Consider the following 17932-nt stretch of genomic DNA (forward strand, 5'->3'; position numbering starts at 1 on the left):
AGTTATTTCTAAGAACAGTTTTCAGTATTTTCCTGCTTTAGTCAAGAGTGGCACATGTGTAAAAATGGATTCCATGCAGGAAATCTGTGTATCCTGAACCCTATAGTGAAAATTCCTTTTGTTCATGATTTTTGATCATTTCATCTAGGCCATATTTCATCTCAGTTGGATTTGTTATGTCTACCCCTCCCAGTTTATGCTTAAATCCAAAGGGAGTTAAGCATGTCCAAATAGGTTCTTTCCTGATTTGCATTGCATTTTGAAGCAAAGTGTTAGAAAATTCACCCTAGGATGCAGCACATTAGAGAACTACTGCTTTGCAAGGGAAGTCAGATCCTGTCCCACATTGTCTTCCCCTCTCCCTGACCCCCAGTTCATAACATGGACCCTTCATCAGACACTGGGCAAATGGGGCCAGGACAGGGGTTCAGAAGGTTCTCCCTGTCTATATAATGCGGCTCTAAAAAACCACAATTACTGTATTCAATGCCAGCTGCTGGATCTGTGCTTCACATAAGGCTTGTCTCTAGTCTCAGCTTCACTTGGGCTGTTCATCTGACTCTTCAGGGAAAAAAATAGAACATGCTGTTACAGCAAAGGAATAAAATGCTGTATTCTTGCTGTATTTTATTTTGCACAAAATATTGCCCAACCGCCAAATAAACCACGGGAAACTTCTCTCCACACTGCAATAGGAATCAAAAAGCCAAAGCCCTTTTTTGGAAGCAAGGCAAGATCCTCAGCTCGTACAAACTGCTTGGCTTGCACTGAACTGCAGTTCAACATTCTTTCCTAAGATTTCTGGTGCTGTGTCTCATCCAAATGTGTGTGCCTGCAAGGTCTCTATTTTCCTTAAATACTACTTAATACAAATGGGTTTCAAATCACTAAAAATATAATTTGTGCACAACAGTCTGTGGGGAGAGAGGAACTGTGGGAAGTGTTCAGTGAGGGAGGCTATTCTCTTTCTTGGAGCTTGGCATGCTTTTTGTCAGAGCAGCAACTACATTGTTTCTGCTGGGCCTGGATGCGTAGCAATAGAAATCACTAGCGAAAACTGTAGACAGAGTAAAAAGAGTTGTACCTATAAGAAGGCAGAAAGAGTTAAGAGTAAGCCAAGAGGGACATTGCCAGGCAGTCAGGGCAGCTCAGCAGAAGACACAGCTCCAGCAAATAGAGGTAGAGAGGGGACAGTAACAGGACTTTCTGCTGTGCACGTGGTTACAGGGACCTGAATTGATTCCGTGGAGTATTTCTGAACACCCGTTAGAAATACCACTTCTGACAGGGCAGGCCGAAGTGAGCCATCCCTGTGTGACGGCGGGCAGCGCAATCGGGAACGCCGCGCGTCCCTGCACTGCTTTGTGGAGGGCAGGGGGCCAGCACTCAGAATAATGTGCACTTGGCTTCACCCACAGATGGTGGGAACACTGCTTTGGACTGGATTAGGTTTTGGATCAGGCTCCTTGTGACTAATTTTTGGCTTAAACGTGAGGATTGGGGTTCATGGAAAATAAGGTTAGGGATGTGGACATCATTATGTTTTGAAGGCTATCCCAGGCATAACAAACTAATCCAAGCCTTAGGAACAATTAGACTTGACTCTGCAGGCCTGCAGGAGCTGTGTGTGCTCCAGGCAATGTCTTACAAAGTCTTAGCAAATCAAACCTGTAGCTGTGTATGTCTGTCTTCTAGGGACAAGCAATTGTTTTAAAGTAATATTGCTCACTGAAATAGCACTCCGAAACCTATTTATGACTAGTTTCCTCCTTTGCAATAGGTTTTGAAACAGTCATGCACTGAGATCTTATATTTGGAGCCATCCAGTGTCTGTGTGGGAGGTAAGTCTTTATAATTTTAAAAGAATATTCAATGATTACAATACTGTGATTTCCCTGTTTTACCCAAAGGAAAACTGCACGTCTCTAGAATAAAACATCTCTAACTTAAAAAAAAGTCCTTAAGGAGTTCAAGAAAGATATATCCTTCTCTGTTGACTCCTTCTTAGAGGGGGTGTCTGCCATGGCCTAATTCCACAGCTTGGGTGAATCACATGGAAGTTGGAAAGCATTTACCAGTCCCTCTCCTATGATTCCTGCTCTGCACTTGCCCCATATCTTCCCCAAAATCTGTGTAATGTAAGCAGTAAAGCATGTGACTGCATTTTTGGGCAGCAAAATATATTTATGAAGTATAAGAGTTGGAGAAAATTTTAGGGGTTGTCTTCTTTCTGGGCTTCACAATCCACTCATAGTTGGAGACCAGTCAAAATAAGGTAGTTGCAAAATCTTACTTGGGTATTTCTGTGAAAACATAGATTGTCTGGGTGAAGTCAGTGGCCCTGGTAAACTAACTGTTTGCACTCCTCCTCTGCACAGCTCACAGATATAGTGTGGCCCTTAGGCAATTTCCAGAGGAATAGTACACTAAGGAGAAAGATTTTCTTCATGAGGCACTACAAATGAGCCTCATCCAGGTTTGGGGAGTGTTCTCATTCTGAGTCTCAGATTTCTCATTCACTGAGAAATTGTTTGTTACTGTGCAACTGAGCCCCAGATTCTGTTGTTAGGCAGAATTCACTGGCAGTTTCATAGGGCTGCCTCAGTGATAAAGATTTGGGAACAAATCTTGATTTTCCCTAGTGTGACCTAAGGAGAATTCAGTACAAGGGTTCCAGTAAAAAGGAGATCTCAGTAAGCTGGAAGTGTTGCTATGTTGTGCTTCCTTTATTGTAGACTAAACTGAAATTGTCCTGGTGTAACTTACTGAAGTTGGGTGATTTTGGGCGTTTGCTTTTCTCTCCAGAGGAGTTTCAAGTTGTTCTTAGAGGAAGCGGCTTAACCCTTGGTGGGAGAACTGACAGCGTGACTTGTACCTATCAAGTGAATGGGACTACAATCCGTAAGTATTGATGTTAGAGATCATCTGCCTTTGTAGTTCTTATGCAGGGACTGATTTTGCTTCTCATGGCCTCAGTTGATTAAAATTCCAAGAGAAATATATCGAAGAAGAGGAGAACAGGAAAGCGCTGAGGATTAGTAATAGGAGGGAAGTTACTTCACACTTAGCTCAGGGGTTTGATTTTGGTACCAGATGCCATTAGCTGTGCGCCATGAACAGTGTTGGCAGCCCGGCTGGCTGTGGGCATTACGTGGTGAGAACTGTTGGCTCCTGATGATCAGGGAGACAGATGTTTGGTGATGAACAAACCCATGGCCACAGTGTACTGACCGAGGGCCCTTTCTGCAAGACCACCCAGACCACAACATCTCACTGCAATTCCCAAAGGCACTTACCTTGTTGTCTTGGACGGTCTCTGCCCGTTCTGGTTGGCGTGCCAGGTGTGGAGCCACTATGCTGTGGGTTTCAGGGATGCGTGACACGGAGTCAGCCCTCTTTCTGCAACAGCACAGAACAAGGCCAGGTCAGAACAGTAGGTGTATTTTGTCCCTGTGTTTCACCATGGTTCATCAGCTCAGTGTGCCCAGCAGCACTCTCTTCCAGCGGTGGGACTCACTGCAGCCACATCCCAAAGCAATTCTGTTTCAGACAGTGACCGTGGTACCTTTTACAGGCACTTTCCTGTAAGCTTTTATCTGACTTTGGTTTTTATATTCAGAAACTCAAGGGGATGGCTAGGATAAGTACATCCAACTTCCAGCTCTAAGCAGCATCCCTTAGAAGCCAGCCAGATTGGAAAGCAACCAAAACTGAACTTGTAGAAAAAGTCCAACTGATTTTTTCCTTGCCTACAGTCTGATTTCTCTATTAGCCTGTCTTAAATTCCTACCCAATTGAACTTGTGTTTCCAGTGCATTTTTGTCTTTACCCTGGATATCATATATACTGGAATGGGCTGCCAATCCCTCCTACCTGTTAAATATCTACAATAATTTGGCAGAATAACAGATAGCCCAGTAGTTCTGGGTGCCGGCAGCCTGTGCAAGTCAGTTCTGCTTGTATAAATTTCCCTTCAGTTTCCATTACAATTGTCACCTCTGTTTCCCATTGCCCACAAACACTCACTAACATCTGATGTGCGAATTGCCAACTACAGCTCTGGGCTGCTTGTTTTTTCTTGGCTTCAGGAAGGGGTGTGCTGAAGCACACGAGGGGAGGGGAATGGCACAGTGATGTATTGATTATAAAAACACAATCTGCTCTATGGGGTCTTGCCAGGGCCTTCTACATCTCCCCCCAGTTCACTTCTTTAGCAACGGACAACAGCAAACGTTTGCACAGGAAGGAGACAACGGAATTTCACGTGGTCCTTTCCCCATACACAAGCTTATTCTCTACAGCTCTGTGCTGGCTCCAAGTGCTTCTGTCTCAGAGGAAGCCTAAAAGGGGTCAGTGAAGCCAGGGTGGACAGGAAGGTAGGCAGGGCATTTGGAGCAGTAGCAGGAAGAAGGAGACAGTCCCAAGAGAAAACCAGCATTCTCGTGTCACTGCATTCTCCTCTCCAGGAGACTGGCAGTCCCTCAGCAGAGCCCTCAGTACCTGAGGGCACAGCAGAGGGTATCAGGTGAGGATGTGCTCACGTTGGAGTTCCCCTCCCTGAGCACCTAGGCTCGCTTTGGGACCAGCCTCTGAGCACACCCGCACTGTGTCAGTGCCTCTGCTTTGAGAAGATGCATTTGGCATGTTTCTTGTTCTGCATTTATAAAGAACCATTACCAAATGCTAGAAAGGAAACCTGCCAAATGGAGCTGTGGGATAGAAAAATAATCTATGAAACATACCATTAAGACAAAAACATATGGCAATGTGCTAATCCCTCTTCCCCACCTCACAACTAGCCCCAAATCTAGGCCAAGCAGTCAGTACAGATTATAGCACATAAGAAAAACTCATTTATGCCAACAGCTCCTCCTTCAGCTGCCCCTGAACTACTTGTCTGTCTGCCTGTTCCCAAAATGCAGGACAGTCATCTCCACATAGATCTGGCAGATCATTTATCTGCTCTCACCCTGCAATCAGGACATAATCCCTGTAAGAAATTACCAGTCCTGCTGTGGGAAAGTTTGGGAGGATGGCTCTGCACACAGGAGGAGAATTTTCCCCAGTTTACCAAACACATGAGGTAAAAGAGCTCCCTCCTCTTCTCCTCACATGTGCAGAATAAAAGTACTGTGCTGGACACATGTGCTCTACAGGTAGGTGCTTTATAAGTGTAAGAGATTTGCATATGACAGATTCAAAAGGATAACACCAAAAAAACAGACACTCCAATCACAATTAACAGAACAGTCCTGGAATGCAGTACACACAGATGGAGCCAATTAGAAACAAACCTTCATCTTCCAGCTACCAGGAACCCCCTAATAATGTTCTCATTCTCCACGAAAATGGTGTTGGTTCTAGGAAATGATCTCTCTGGAAGAGCATGAGCTGACTTGAGTTAAATAAAATACACCCTGTAACATAGGCTCACCTGGCATTTAAAGCCAGTGTGGGGCTGTATGTTCCTTATCTTGGGCTGCCTTGCTGCCTGCTCTAGACACGACCTGACCAGTAAGGAGATTAGGAAAGGAGGGACCTCACAGCACGTTCACACAGCAGCTCCTCATCTAAGCAGCACAGCATAGTAAGCTCATGTGATTTGTTTTTTTCAGATGAAAAACCTAAAACAGTGGAGTCTGATTTTTTGCTCTGCCCTGCACCGATCCTGTACAAAAGTGGCCAGTAAGTACTGACCAAATGTCATACCATGTTGTGCCGGAGTTGGCGCCGCTATCACTGATGCTCATCGTCAGGGGTTTGGCTAGAGGCAATCTTCATTGCTTTCACAGGGGGTTGTTATTGTTGCCTTTTCCCCCATTCTTATGTTATTTCTGTGGTATATATGCCAGCTTTGAAATGGGCTTTAAATAGTTATCTGTGACCAAACCGATTTGGACAGTGCCTTAAAAATGAATATTCAGCCAGTTTATGAAACTGAAAAGGTCTGGCTTGTCATACGTTTTATGCAGATTAGCTGTTTTAACAGGGCATATTATGCTCTCTTCTGGATCCTCTTCAGGCTCACTGTTAAAGATGACATTACCACTGACACTTACAAGCTATTATTAAAATTAGGTGTCAGGACGGGTACCCTTGCTCCACACATCCTGATCCAACGAGGCTCTGAGTTAACAGCCTTAGCACTCGGGCTAAACCACAGCGCTGGCCTTATTCTCAGTGTCACTGGCCAGGGCTGCACATTACTTCTGGCCCTTGGAGAACTAATCCTTCCCTCCTCCTCTCCAACTCAGACGAGCCCCAGGCCCTTCTGATCACTTTGACATCATTGCGCAGATTCCTGAGACCCTGAGCTAACCCGAAGAAGGAAAACTGCCCTGTGGGAGGTCCAAGGCTTTGGCTGTTGGCTTTCTCCCCATTTGGCAAGAAGTTGCTCTCACAGAGTTATTTGGGATGGGTTAATCCTAATCCAGTAGGAAGCACAGCAGTTCTGCATTGGCATTTTTGTGTGGTAATTCTAGCAGTCGAGGAACAAAGCAGATTGTACAGATGACTTCTCTGTAGGTACATTGCTGACTTCAGCAGCAATCCACTGCCTCAGTTGTGCTGTAAGATGGATAGCAAAGCTCCAAACAGACATCTGGTTTGTGCATTAAATGGCAGGCTGGGGGAGGGAAGTTGGAAAGCTGTAGAGGAATACAGTTCAGTGCTTGACCCCAATGGGGTGGCTCAGTGCAGTGCCTCCAGAGCTGGGTCATGGCCGGTGGGAGAACCAGCACGGAGCAGAGCTGCACGGAGAGCAGAGGGAGGGACCGACAAGGCATTTAATGCTGGTGTGTTTCCTGATGTGCACATGGCCTTTCCCATAGCTGTGGGACACGCTCATCCTGTCCTGTGTGCAGCAGGGTGTCAGAGCCCAGCCTGTACCTCCCACGGTGCAGCAGCAGTGCCCAGCTGAGCTGGGCTGCGGGGGTGGGCCAGCTGTGCAGCACAACAGCTGGACAGCTGCTGGCTTGGCTAAAACTAGTCAGCACCATTGCAGTTGTAAGAGAACTAATTTTGTCATCAGAACAATATAAATCGGTTGGGTTAGAACTCCTCCTCCCCATGCCAGGTATTTCAGTGAAACATGGAAGAGCAGATGAACAGCTGCAAACCAGGTCCAGTATTAAGCTCCCCCAAATCTGATGCTGTAAATGCTTTTCTACACACTGTTAGTCCCAGAGTATGTAAACAGCCAGTCCTGCCAAATGCATGCGAAATGCATGGAATGTTGGCATAAACTAAAGCATTGGAAGTTAGTTGCGTGTGCTGCATTTTTCCTTCTGCTGTAAAGTGTTACTGAACCAGACAGCTGCCACCCTGGAACTGCAACGTGGATAGAGCACCTCAGCACAATACACTTGGAGTTGTACAGGTTCACAGGAAAGTCTATTTTCTCAAGTTACCACCTGAAATATTGTTTCCTAACCTGCTATTGAAGCTCTGGAGCTTTGGCCCAGAGCTGAGCAGTTTGCTGTGCAGAAGACTGACAGCTATGAAAGATATGTACATACTTGAACTGTTGACTTCCCATTGGCACAGCTCAGACTAGTGCTGGATATCTCCCAGTAATTCCTCATGTAGTGGAGCTAATATTAGTCACTAATGTAGCAACAACCGCTCTGCTCTTTTCTAGTGTTCTTCTCGGTGGAATTAAGAGAACACAAGCAGCCCAAGGTACCTTTGTGGCTTTTAAACCTGCAGCTTGGTTTCTGGGGAAACCATCAAGACTCATTTAACAGGGGTCATTGTATTTTTTTCTGATGGGAGACACTTCTTTTTGCCTGATGAATTAGCAGTTTTCACATGCAGAGCAGTACAAAGCCACGTGGAATAGATAAAATGCTTGAGTACCCAGAATACTGGGTCCGTGTGCCCCTGCTCTCCTGGACTTTGGCCATGGTGTACTTCTGCCTCATTCCCAGCTGCTGACTGGATTGCGTCAGGAGTCTCCCAAGGGCCAGCTGTAGATTTAACCAAGCATTCTTTTCAAAATCTGCTTTTGCACAGTCCTCTGTAGCAGATGAATGTGGTATCCCTAGGTTGGGTGACAACATGGCTGTGCTGCTTGTGCCATTTAAAATTCCTTCTTGTACTGCCACTTCTGAAGTACAAAATGCCATAGTGTGCTTAGCTCATTTACAAGCCCCCCAGTTAGCTAACAGCTGACAATTATTTATCATTTCCACACAAGCAACCCATGAATTATTAAACATGTCACAAAGTATTGAAATAAAGCAGAAAGGGAAAGTACACGTAGACTTTTGGGAAGGTGAGGAGGCTACCGCAGGTTGAGTTGCTTTGAGCCATCTCTTACACACTGTGATAGCAGGTGCAACAACACAGTCAAGCTGGTTAGTGAAAAGGACTCAGATTTTACTGCGCTGCCCATTTACAAGTCACATATTTTTCAGGTCTGGCAGAATATTTGAGAAAATCAGTTCCCCTTTGTAGCTCAGACTTGGATTTTCTGTCCTGCCACAGCTCAAGGGAATCAAACCAAACCAGAGATGGCTTTGACCTCTGTGTTATTATACATGTTTCTATAGTCATTGTGCCTTGGTAGGCAAACAGGGCCCTTGTTTCTTTGAACACTAGTACAGGATCAACCAGGACATTTTAAAAGTGTACATTCCTTGCTATCTTCACTTTTGTTCTCTCCATTTTGCTGTAAGCCCTGTGAGTTTGCATTCAGAATGATCTGTCTGCAGGCTTGGCTTCACCAACACAGCTGGCTTCTGCTCCGGTAAGCCAGTGGTGAAACCCCCCCTGCCTTCCATGGACAGGCCAAGCAGTGAGACCTGCATTTCTCTTACTACCTGAATGCTTCAAAATTCACTTTGATTAGATGAGTGGATGGCAGTAATTACTGGCTAAAGTAGCACATCACCACACTATTTTACTGAAATGTGACTACTACTCAACTACCTCAGTCTGCTTAAACTCTCATTTCTCACTGGAATATTACGGTAACATTTTGAATTTGCTGATGCCCACTGCAAACATCCAATCTAATCTTGTGCAGACTGTCCTCTAAGCCAGGCAGGAAAGGATGGATCTAGGCTAGGCAGTGGATTATTCAAACTGAACCAACAGGCTGAGGAATTGTCATTGTTCTTAAAATAGTTCAGAGAACTACAGTAGTCTATTTTTTCATGCAGCTGCAGTGCTGCTGGCCAGCTTCCATCTTTGTGCATCCTGCACTTAAACTCAGGGCTTGCTAGGACAGAAGTGGGCAGTGTCCTTCTCCATGGGGTTGGAAGCTTAAGGAATAAGAAAGCCAAAAAGGACAAATCCCAGCCTAAACCTGAGTGAAACCTCTCTCACAGGTACCTTGACTTTATGATCAGCTTGCATGCTAAAGTGGTACAGTGAACACTGCTGCTAATGACCTTATTCACCTTCTATTCAAATCCTCTTGGCTTCTGCTTCCATCTATCCCTTCCTACATCCTGTCCAACACAAACAGCTGGTGGCACTTAAAGAGCAAAGATTTAATAGGAATTATTTTCTGGGTGGTAGGAAGGAAAATGACTACTCTTGTATTGCCAAATTCTTGGTTGCCTGCAGTTTCCAAGGAGCTGATGAAGTCTGGGGCAGCTGACTTGACACAAAGCACACAGCACTGCAGGAGATAGTCTGTTACCAATCACCACACTGATTTTTTTTTTTTTCCATGTACTGCCAGCAGTAAGAGCTCTCACCAACAGCATAAGTTCACAAGTTTAGTGGTACCTTTCAATGTGCTTCCTTGCCAGACATTCCAAGAAGGAATTACTGAGGGAAAGTCTAACCTTACTGAGTGAGGCTTACCAGAGTCCACAAGTAATTGGAGAATCAATAACTCAGACTCTCATGGCTGTAAGAACAAGCAAGAGCTTTTGTTCTAGAAAGAAAACATACTGGAAAATGATCTCTAGGACTAAGTGTGCAGCTTTATGTTCCTGAGCTGCAAATGCTACCTTGAGACATGCTATTATATGGCCATTAACCAGAGTCCTCACAGGAGGAGCCCGTGTCACTCAAGTCTTTGTTCCTCCCGTTGCCAACAGCTGTTCTGTTGCCTGTGCACTTCTTTGTGAATGGGGTGGCAGCTCAGGGGGAACTCCAGCACCCACAGCACTGGGTGGTATCTGCACTCACATCACTCAGGGCTTTAGATTTTAATTTGTTTTTGTTTTTGTTTTTTTTTGGGCTTGTCACCGATTTCTTTTTGATCCTGAATTGACAAGTGAGATATTGGCCCTTAGCCCCTGGGAATAAAAAGATGAGGGAAGACAGCAGAACCCATCTCCATCATCTTAACACCTTCAGCCTTTAAAGAACCTATGTCAGGAACCAGTGTAGCCACTTATTGCAGTCTTGTGGTTTCCTTTTTACAAGTTCCTTAGCTTCTCTACATATGAAAATATTTTGTGCAGGTTCTTTTTGACTGTTAGAAAAGCATTTGTTTTCTCCCCAGCAGGACATCAGCCCTGTAATGGTCACTAACACTCTCTGGCTGTTTATGTTTGTTTGCATTACATGCCCTCCGTCTATTTTTGTTTGAGTTAGTGCAAAACTAAGGCCCATTTATTTTCCTTGTTATACCATTTTCATAGTCTCTGATAGCCTGACTGCAGGCAAGAGTTCCCTCATTGTTTGGCCCAAGTTTTGGTATTATGATCTTAATCTCTGAAGTACAAGTTTAGCTGCTCTGCTGTTGTGCTGGCAGGGCTGAGCCAATGGGAGTCAGTCACAAGCTCTGAGTTACACACAGCTCTGAGGGCATCTCAGGAGGGACTAGATGGAAGCCAAGGTCCTGACTGCTGGGGGAGCCTGGGACTCTGGGCAACTGGAGGAGACTTGTGAACCCAGTGCTTTGCTTCCAACGGGTTCCTGACAAACTCACGGAAAATCTCACTTTAAATGGCACTGGGGGAGTCTGCTTATAATGCATTCATGGCAGCTCACAGGGTGCACCAAGAAGTTCCTGCTCACTGCTTTAGGGGCCTTGGACATCCTTCACAGCAGCTGTGTAGGCAAAAACCAAAGCTAGCTGAAAGCCCAGGAATCCATGTCAGTGGCACTGCTGCCCTCAGTTCCCACCTCCCTGGGAAAATCCTTCAGTACAAAGAGCAAACACATGCCTCACAGTCAGCTCTAGGTGCTCTACAATTTCTGGATTTCTGAGAGGAAGCTATTTCCATAACAGTGGAAGCAGGGGTACTTTGAATCTTGCTTTCCAGTTTCCAAGTGTGATTTTTACTAATCCCAGCACCAGATTTAAGAGGTAGATCATGGACACATGGCAGCAAACAGTGAAGATGAATGGATTGTGGCTCCATCCTGCACAGTACCTCACTGGATTTCTAGACAGCTGGTCCCTTTGGAGATCAGCTGAAAGGTGCTCTACAGAATGGTTGTCATGGCAGGCTCCTAACCAACGATCCTGACTGTCCCCCCTGCCCAAAGATAGATCCTATTCTGCCTTATTGCATCCACTGCTGCTTGTGACATCGACCTGGGAGCCAGGAACTAAAAAGTTGCTTTTGAATCTCATTTCTTGGGGAACCAGAGCCTGTTCTCTTGGACAGCAGCAGTCCTGGCATTGTGCCAGCAGGATGCCAGGCAAGTGCTTGCATCATCAGGGACATACCCACTGCATGCAGGAGCCAGGAGGCCAGCATTTACAAGTTTCACTTAACTATACCATCAAGAAATGAATTTTTCTACTGCTATTTCCCTTTACTTTCCCAACACCTACAGGCCCATAAACAAGCCCCTGCTTTCTCCCCTGTGCCAGTGTTCCAGCAGCACAGAGAGGCACCCAGCTAGGGCTTTAGCTGGGCACTGTAAGTGTTCATGAGGACACCAGGAACACATCCCATACATTGGTTTCTTACTGCTGCACCTTTCTGGGATCTTTACTTTTCCCCGTGGTTGATAAAGGCACTGAGGAAGGAGAAGCCATGCTTTGTAAGGTGACTGATGCTGAATATGTTTGCCTAATTAACTTCAGGCTAATAATTCTAAGCCATTAAGTAGCTAGTTAGTACATGTTTCGAATAAACACATCTGGTCCTGCCCTGAGTGGAGGTTGTGCCTGCGTGTGGGTGACAGATGTGATGTTTCCCCCGTGCTGTCTCTTAAATAATTAACAGCGCGGTGGTGACGCAGCCGGAGCCAGCGGCCTCGTGGCAGCTGCACGCTCCCCAAGCAGGGCTGAGGACATGTGCCTGCCCTCCTCATCTGCCTCAAACCCATGGGCAGTCTGAGAAGAACCCCTGTAATCAACTTCACGCTCTTGGCTTCTGCTCTGCGAGGCAGCAGGGGAAGGAGTAATCTCAGGCCACCCAAGGGGCAGAGCATGGAATTCCCAAGCCCTGCAGATTAATCTCTTGCTGAACAAAGGACATTGGGAACGATCCCTCCCTGCTGTGTCACTGCCTGGAGCTGCTGGGCTTGGAACAACCTTCTCGTGAGGGAAATATCCTCCCGGGGTAGCATACTCTTTTCTGTGAGCAGTAACTTCCTAGGCTGGCACAGCTGGTGGCTCTCATCAATCTCAGAAGTGAGAACAGCTAGGATCAGTTCCATACAGGAGAAGCCCTTCCTTCCAACTAGGCCATCATTTGGTTTTTCAGGTTTTGGCTTGTTGTGGTGGGGTTGTTTAAAGTTGGTTCTTTTTCCAGACAGAGGGAGGAATTATGTTAATAAATTAAATAAGGACAGCAGGATATTTTGCAAGAGGCTAATTTGCAGAAAAAAATTACTTCTTAAAAGTGAGACTTGAGTTCTTTATTACTAAAGGACAAGTTAAGATTTATTCCTACTTCTGAAGTCACATGAACCCCAATTACTCTGTGCCTGTACCATCATGTCCAACATGAGCTGTCATTACAGCTAGAGCTGTGGGCCCAGCCCTTGACCTCTTTTGTCAGGCACCAACAATAGCACAGCTGCCCCTGCATAGCTAGGATCTCAGACCTGCCATTTGGCACGAGGAACAGAGCAAATTGGATAAATATACATAAACACATTGGGAAGGGAGGGAAAACAGAGCAGAATGAACCAGAGCAGCAACCCACAACTTGTTTGATAGGGATGATTTAAGTAGGCATATGGTATAGTTAAATGTGCTTTCAAAAACATTGGCCTGATTCTTGAAGCAAATACAAAATAAATATCTGAGTAGCATGAGAGCCGATCCGGCACCATTATGGCTCTCAGAGGAGGCACTGGAGTGCTCAGGCTGACACACTGACATTTCCACACACAGCATCAGTACCTCATGTCATCGTGGCGCGCTTGTACTTCCCTCTGACTCTGCAAGCCTTCAAACCAAACAGGCAACGAGCTCTTAATGACACCTGACCAGCACCCATTTTCATGTCTTACTGTCTCAGTGTTGGCAGAACAGCCCAGCACAGCTGAACCACATCTCTCACACCTGGGCGCATCCAGCAGTCCCACTGCCTACACAGGTCTGACCCAGGAGCTCTCTGCAGCGCTCACCCAACACCCGGTTACTTGGTACCTCAGCAACACGTGTAATTACAGCTCACCTTTGTCTCACCACCTTCTGCCAGATGGACAAACAGACACAGTGGGTGTCTAACTAACATTAGACGTTCTGACTGTGCTATTACAAAATACTCCCAGGCCACCAGCAGTAGGATGAGAGGATGTGGTCTTAAGCTGTGCCAGAGGAGGTTTAGGTTGAATATTAGAAAAAAATTTTTTATAGAGCGAGTAATCAGACATTGGAATGGGCTGCCCAGGAAGGTGGTGGGTTCACCATCTCTGGAGATTTTTAAGATGAGACTGGATGTGCCACTTAGTGCCAGGGCCTGGTAACCATGGTGGGGTTGGATCAAGGGTGGGACTTGATGATCTCATAGGTATTTTCCAACCTCATCGATTCTTTGATTCTGTCAAGTCCAAACCCACATTTAAAAGATGCCCTTCAAAGCCACCCCAGGTGTCTCCACAGAAACCGCACGCAAATACTCAAATCTACAAACACATGTGATTTCCAGCACACAGAGGTACAAAGACAGAATGACCTGTTTAGACAAGCAGGTCCAGAACTTAGTCAGGTTCGTTAAATTGAATAGAACATCTCTTTACCTGCCTTAATGAGTGCTGAGAAAGGTTGTGGGGACCTTAGTTGAGTTCCCTTGTAACACAGAAATGAGTAGTCAAAAACCAGAGGAGGACATATTTACTGTTGTTTGCTATGGCTTAGCCTTACTGTTATTTTTGTTTTGTCACTTCCTTCCTCTGCTGAGAGAGGTAACATTTTAGGAAACTTGTTGCAAGCACCAAGCAGTACCAGTGAAAGGGTGTTTGCAAAGTGCAGCTCAGTCTCCTGTAGCTTTCAGGGTCACTCAGGAATGGATTAATATTTTGTGGGTATGTAGAGCATTTCTGTCCTCTTTCCAACTAAGTGACACCAAGCCCTTTCTGTGGTGCTGTTCACTAACTAGCCTTGGCATGGCCTTTGTGGCTATGAAAGCAGGAGTGTCATTTGGCCACAAAGCTGAATTTGTCATTAATGTAAGGGGCAGTGCTTGCGCAGAGTACTGAGCCACTCAAGAGCTCAGCAGCTCGTGTCACTATTCAAGTGTGGTTCTAAGGACTGATTTTCTATGTCTCATCCTTAGTCTAAAACCTATATGGTAACTACATATCACTTGGAAAAATCATATGCAGAGACAAGGGGAGCAATTAAAATGAGGATTTGATTGGATTTCTCTAAGAGGCAGCATGTTGACTGAGGTACTTTCCACTCCATCTAGCACTGGTCACTACTATGAAAAAGCAAAACCACAACAGAACCCAACTGTACCTTGGGAAGCGCCTTGGGAAGGAGAGCAAGCAGGCTCCTGCTGCTGCAGGAGGAGGTTCTAGTCCCCAGGATGAGCTCTGGGCTTTCTCAGCCCTCTTCAAGATTCACTGTAACCCAGCAGCCAGGCAGCTCTCTGACACAAACTGCAGCCATTCCCAGCACCAGCAGAAAAGGTAGCAAGCTGTACTTCCCCTTTTGACTTCCTGCTGCTCCCCAATTGGTGGGATGCCAGCTCCAGGCCAGGTTGTTTTAACCTGTTTACCTGTTCTTTTCCCCACTGCAGAGCCTCTGTGCTCAGGTGAATGCAATACATCCCCATCACAGAAGTGCCCATGGCTAATGCACACCCATTGATGGGATATTGGCATTATCCTTCCTTGCAAACAGCTGTGCTTCCCCTGCAGCACTGGGCAGGGAGCTGCAGTGGATCACAACTGCTTCCACCTGCACTAATTCCTTCCTTTGCAGACTCACTGCGATTGGGCATTTCAGCACTGTCTATTTTATCCCTACACAAGCATTTTGTTCCAACAAAAATAAAAAAGAGTATGGTTCCCAATCCCTGGTACTCACATGGGACAACCTCTCCCCTCCAAAATAGCCAGAGAGATAAACACAGGTGGGGGGAAATAAAAAATAGGGTTGGATTAGGCTTAATATCTGTTATAAATGTTAACTTCTGAAAATATTTTAGAAATACATTTAGTTTGACACAATTAGGTTATAATGGGAACTATTCACAGATGGAAACATCCTCAATGAATTATATAGGCTAACTGCCCCCTCAGCCATATGGCTGTGGTGTTAGGATCAGTAGTAATTTCTGGCACAGCCCTTCACGTCCCTCCTAGGGCACACAGTGTTCCCAGAGCGTTAGCGAAGAGCGTGTGAGCAGAACTAAGTGCTGCACATTATGCGGTGGCCATAGGATCCTGAGCTGAATTAATAGTCTAATTTAACATAATAATGACATTTCATACCCTCTTATTGCAGGTTGCTGTCATTCCATGAGATCAGAGCTAATTCCTCGCTGGCTTCCAGTTCTCTCACATTCCCTAGCATTTCCCAGCAGTGAAATTTTGGCTCTCTCTGCACTTGTGTCCCTTCCCATGGAAAGCTAAGCCCAGACGGCCAGTATATTGCACGTGTAGCTGGGAAAGATAAAGGTTTCTGGAGTAACAGGACGGCATCCTAAAGAACCATAATCTGAATTTGTATAAGTGCTAAGCTACACCAGGACAGACTAGGGGAAGAGTTTATACTAATTCTTTACCAGAATCCCCAAATGCCATAATGATTTCCATGATTAGCAGGTTTTGCTGTCCTCAGGGAATACTCAGTTCTCCTTTTTATGTCTGTGTGGCTGGTGGGAGGAAAACACCTCTGACCATTTATCCCAACTGCAGGTCATGTCCTGTCTCCAGCACAGTTCCCATTGACTGGAGTAAACTGGTCCCAGTGCTCCCCAGGCACAGCCGGCCCGTGGCACAGCGGGACTGCACTGAACGTGGTAGGCAGGGCTGCAGCCCTGCTCCAGGGGAACTTTCCCTGCCTTATGCAGCTGGCCTTAGGCTCTCTGCTTGGGCTGGAGAGAAGGGAGGGCTGAATATTAGTTGTGCCCGAGCAAGCAGTGCCAAGGGTTTCAAAGTGACATTGGTGAAATGGAGCCCACACAGTTAAGCTATCCAGTAATCCAGAGGCAGGGCTTGGAAGGGAGAGCGTCCATCAAATACATAGACCTTTCTTTTCCTTCCTATTATGTACAGCATTTTTGCTATTTTAATGCAGGCACTTGATTCTGAAATACCTTTGTCACCATAATTTTAGTAACTTTTTGAGCAGTTGCCAGTTTAATTTTCAGTGCGTGAAAATTGGAGGTAAATTATGTATTACTTCCAGCAAATGTCTTTCACAATTGTATTTAATTTTTTCATTTTTTTAATGGGTCATAAAATGGCAGTCTTTTAGTGGCTCCCCATAAAGTAAGGAGCAAATGAATGCTTTGCAAATAGGTTACTGTGGATGGAAATATCAGCTGTATTTCACAGGGAATGGGAGGCTTTAGCCCAGAGCTGCAGGGACATATGGCAGTGGGCCACGTCCCTCTGCTGTCACAATAAACCAGCAGTGGGCATGAAGGAAAGAACTGCAACTGTTGGTTCGCCTTGAGTTACATATTTTGGTAAATTGTCTATTAGGATGGGTGATGGGCCAGGACTGATGCAGCTTAAAGTTGCAAGAGTCTTGTGGTTACCTTTGGTCAGAAATCAGAACATTTTTAAAAAGTGCTTTTCAGACTAAGTTTTCCAGGATTGATTCCCATCCAAGAAATAACACTGAACAGACAAAGGGTAGGAAAATCCCTTCCACATGGAGCAAGGGCTGTGAACTGTAAATGAAAGCCAGTTTTTCCTAGTACAGTGAAATGGGTTTGAAGTATAGACCACTGGAAAAGTGCACATTGGGGCTGAGGAGAGGCAGAGAAATAAGGTTTGTGCTGCACAGCACGGTAATTACTCGTGCTCATTTGCCAGCTCTTTGAATCCACTTCACTCAAGTGCTGTGTCTGAAGGGAGCAGAAGATGGGAAGGAGCGTCCTGGCTCCGAGCCCTGAATAGCTGCTGGCTTTGGGCACTTGTTGGGGTTTTGAGGAGGTGTGAGAAAGGCTGTGCTGCCTTTCCCTGGAGCCTGGCTCCTGCAGCCTTGTTTGTCTGCCTACATGGAGGGGAGCTGCTTGACTCCGCATGTCCTTGGTGCCAGGCAGCAGTGGGAGGGCTCCTGGGGTGCCACAGAACACTGCCTGAATCTTGGGGTTTTATCTGGGAAGCCCTGAGGGAAGCTGTGGGAGCTTTCCAGGGCTTTCCAGAGCTCAGCCCTTGGCTCGGTTCTGTGCTGGTACAAAACTAGTACAGCCCAACCCTTCCTTGGAGAACCAGGGCTGTTCCCAAGGGCTGCCTGGCTGCAGGGACAGGAATGTTCCCTGGTGACCTGGCTGCTCTGAGCTCTGCTGAAGGGATGCAGCATTCAGACAACACTGACGGTCACCAGTGGGAACTGAAGGGCCCAGGAAATGGCATGGCTGCTGCATATTGTTTT

The 17932-nt window shown here is 46.0% G+C and overlaps 1 protein-coding gene across 3 annotated transcripts in view; it reads left to right on the forward strand.

The window, feature by feature from the left end:
- ANTXR2 (ANTXR cell adhesion molecule 2) overlaps positions 1 to 17932 on the forward strand; it is an 83054-nt gene that overhangs the window by 23025 nt on the left and 42097 nt on the right. For all 3 annotated transcript variants that reach the window (XM_051794480.1, XM_051794479.1, XM_051794481.1), the window contains exons 8-10: positions 1781 to 1841; positions 2806 to 2901; positions 5616 to 5685. In XM_051794480.1, coding sequence (XP_051650440.1) covers positions 1781 to 1841; positions 2806 to 2901; positions 5616 to 5685 — 227 coding nt within the window. The remainder of the gene's footprint in view (positions 1 to 1780; positions 1842 to 2805; positions 2902 to 5615; positions 5686 to 17932) is intronic.

This window comes from Manacus candei, unplaced genomic scaffold (assembly GCF_025592945.1).
Source record: "Manacus candei isolate 608988 ecotype Guabito, Panama unplaced genomic scaffold, ASM2559294v1 h1tg000039l, whole genome shotgun sequence".
Classification (NCBI taxonomy): Eukaryota; Metazoa; Chordata; class Aves; order Passeriformes; family Pipridae; genus Manacus; species Manacus candei.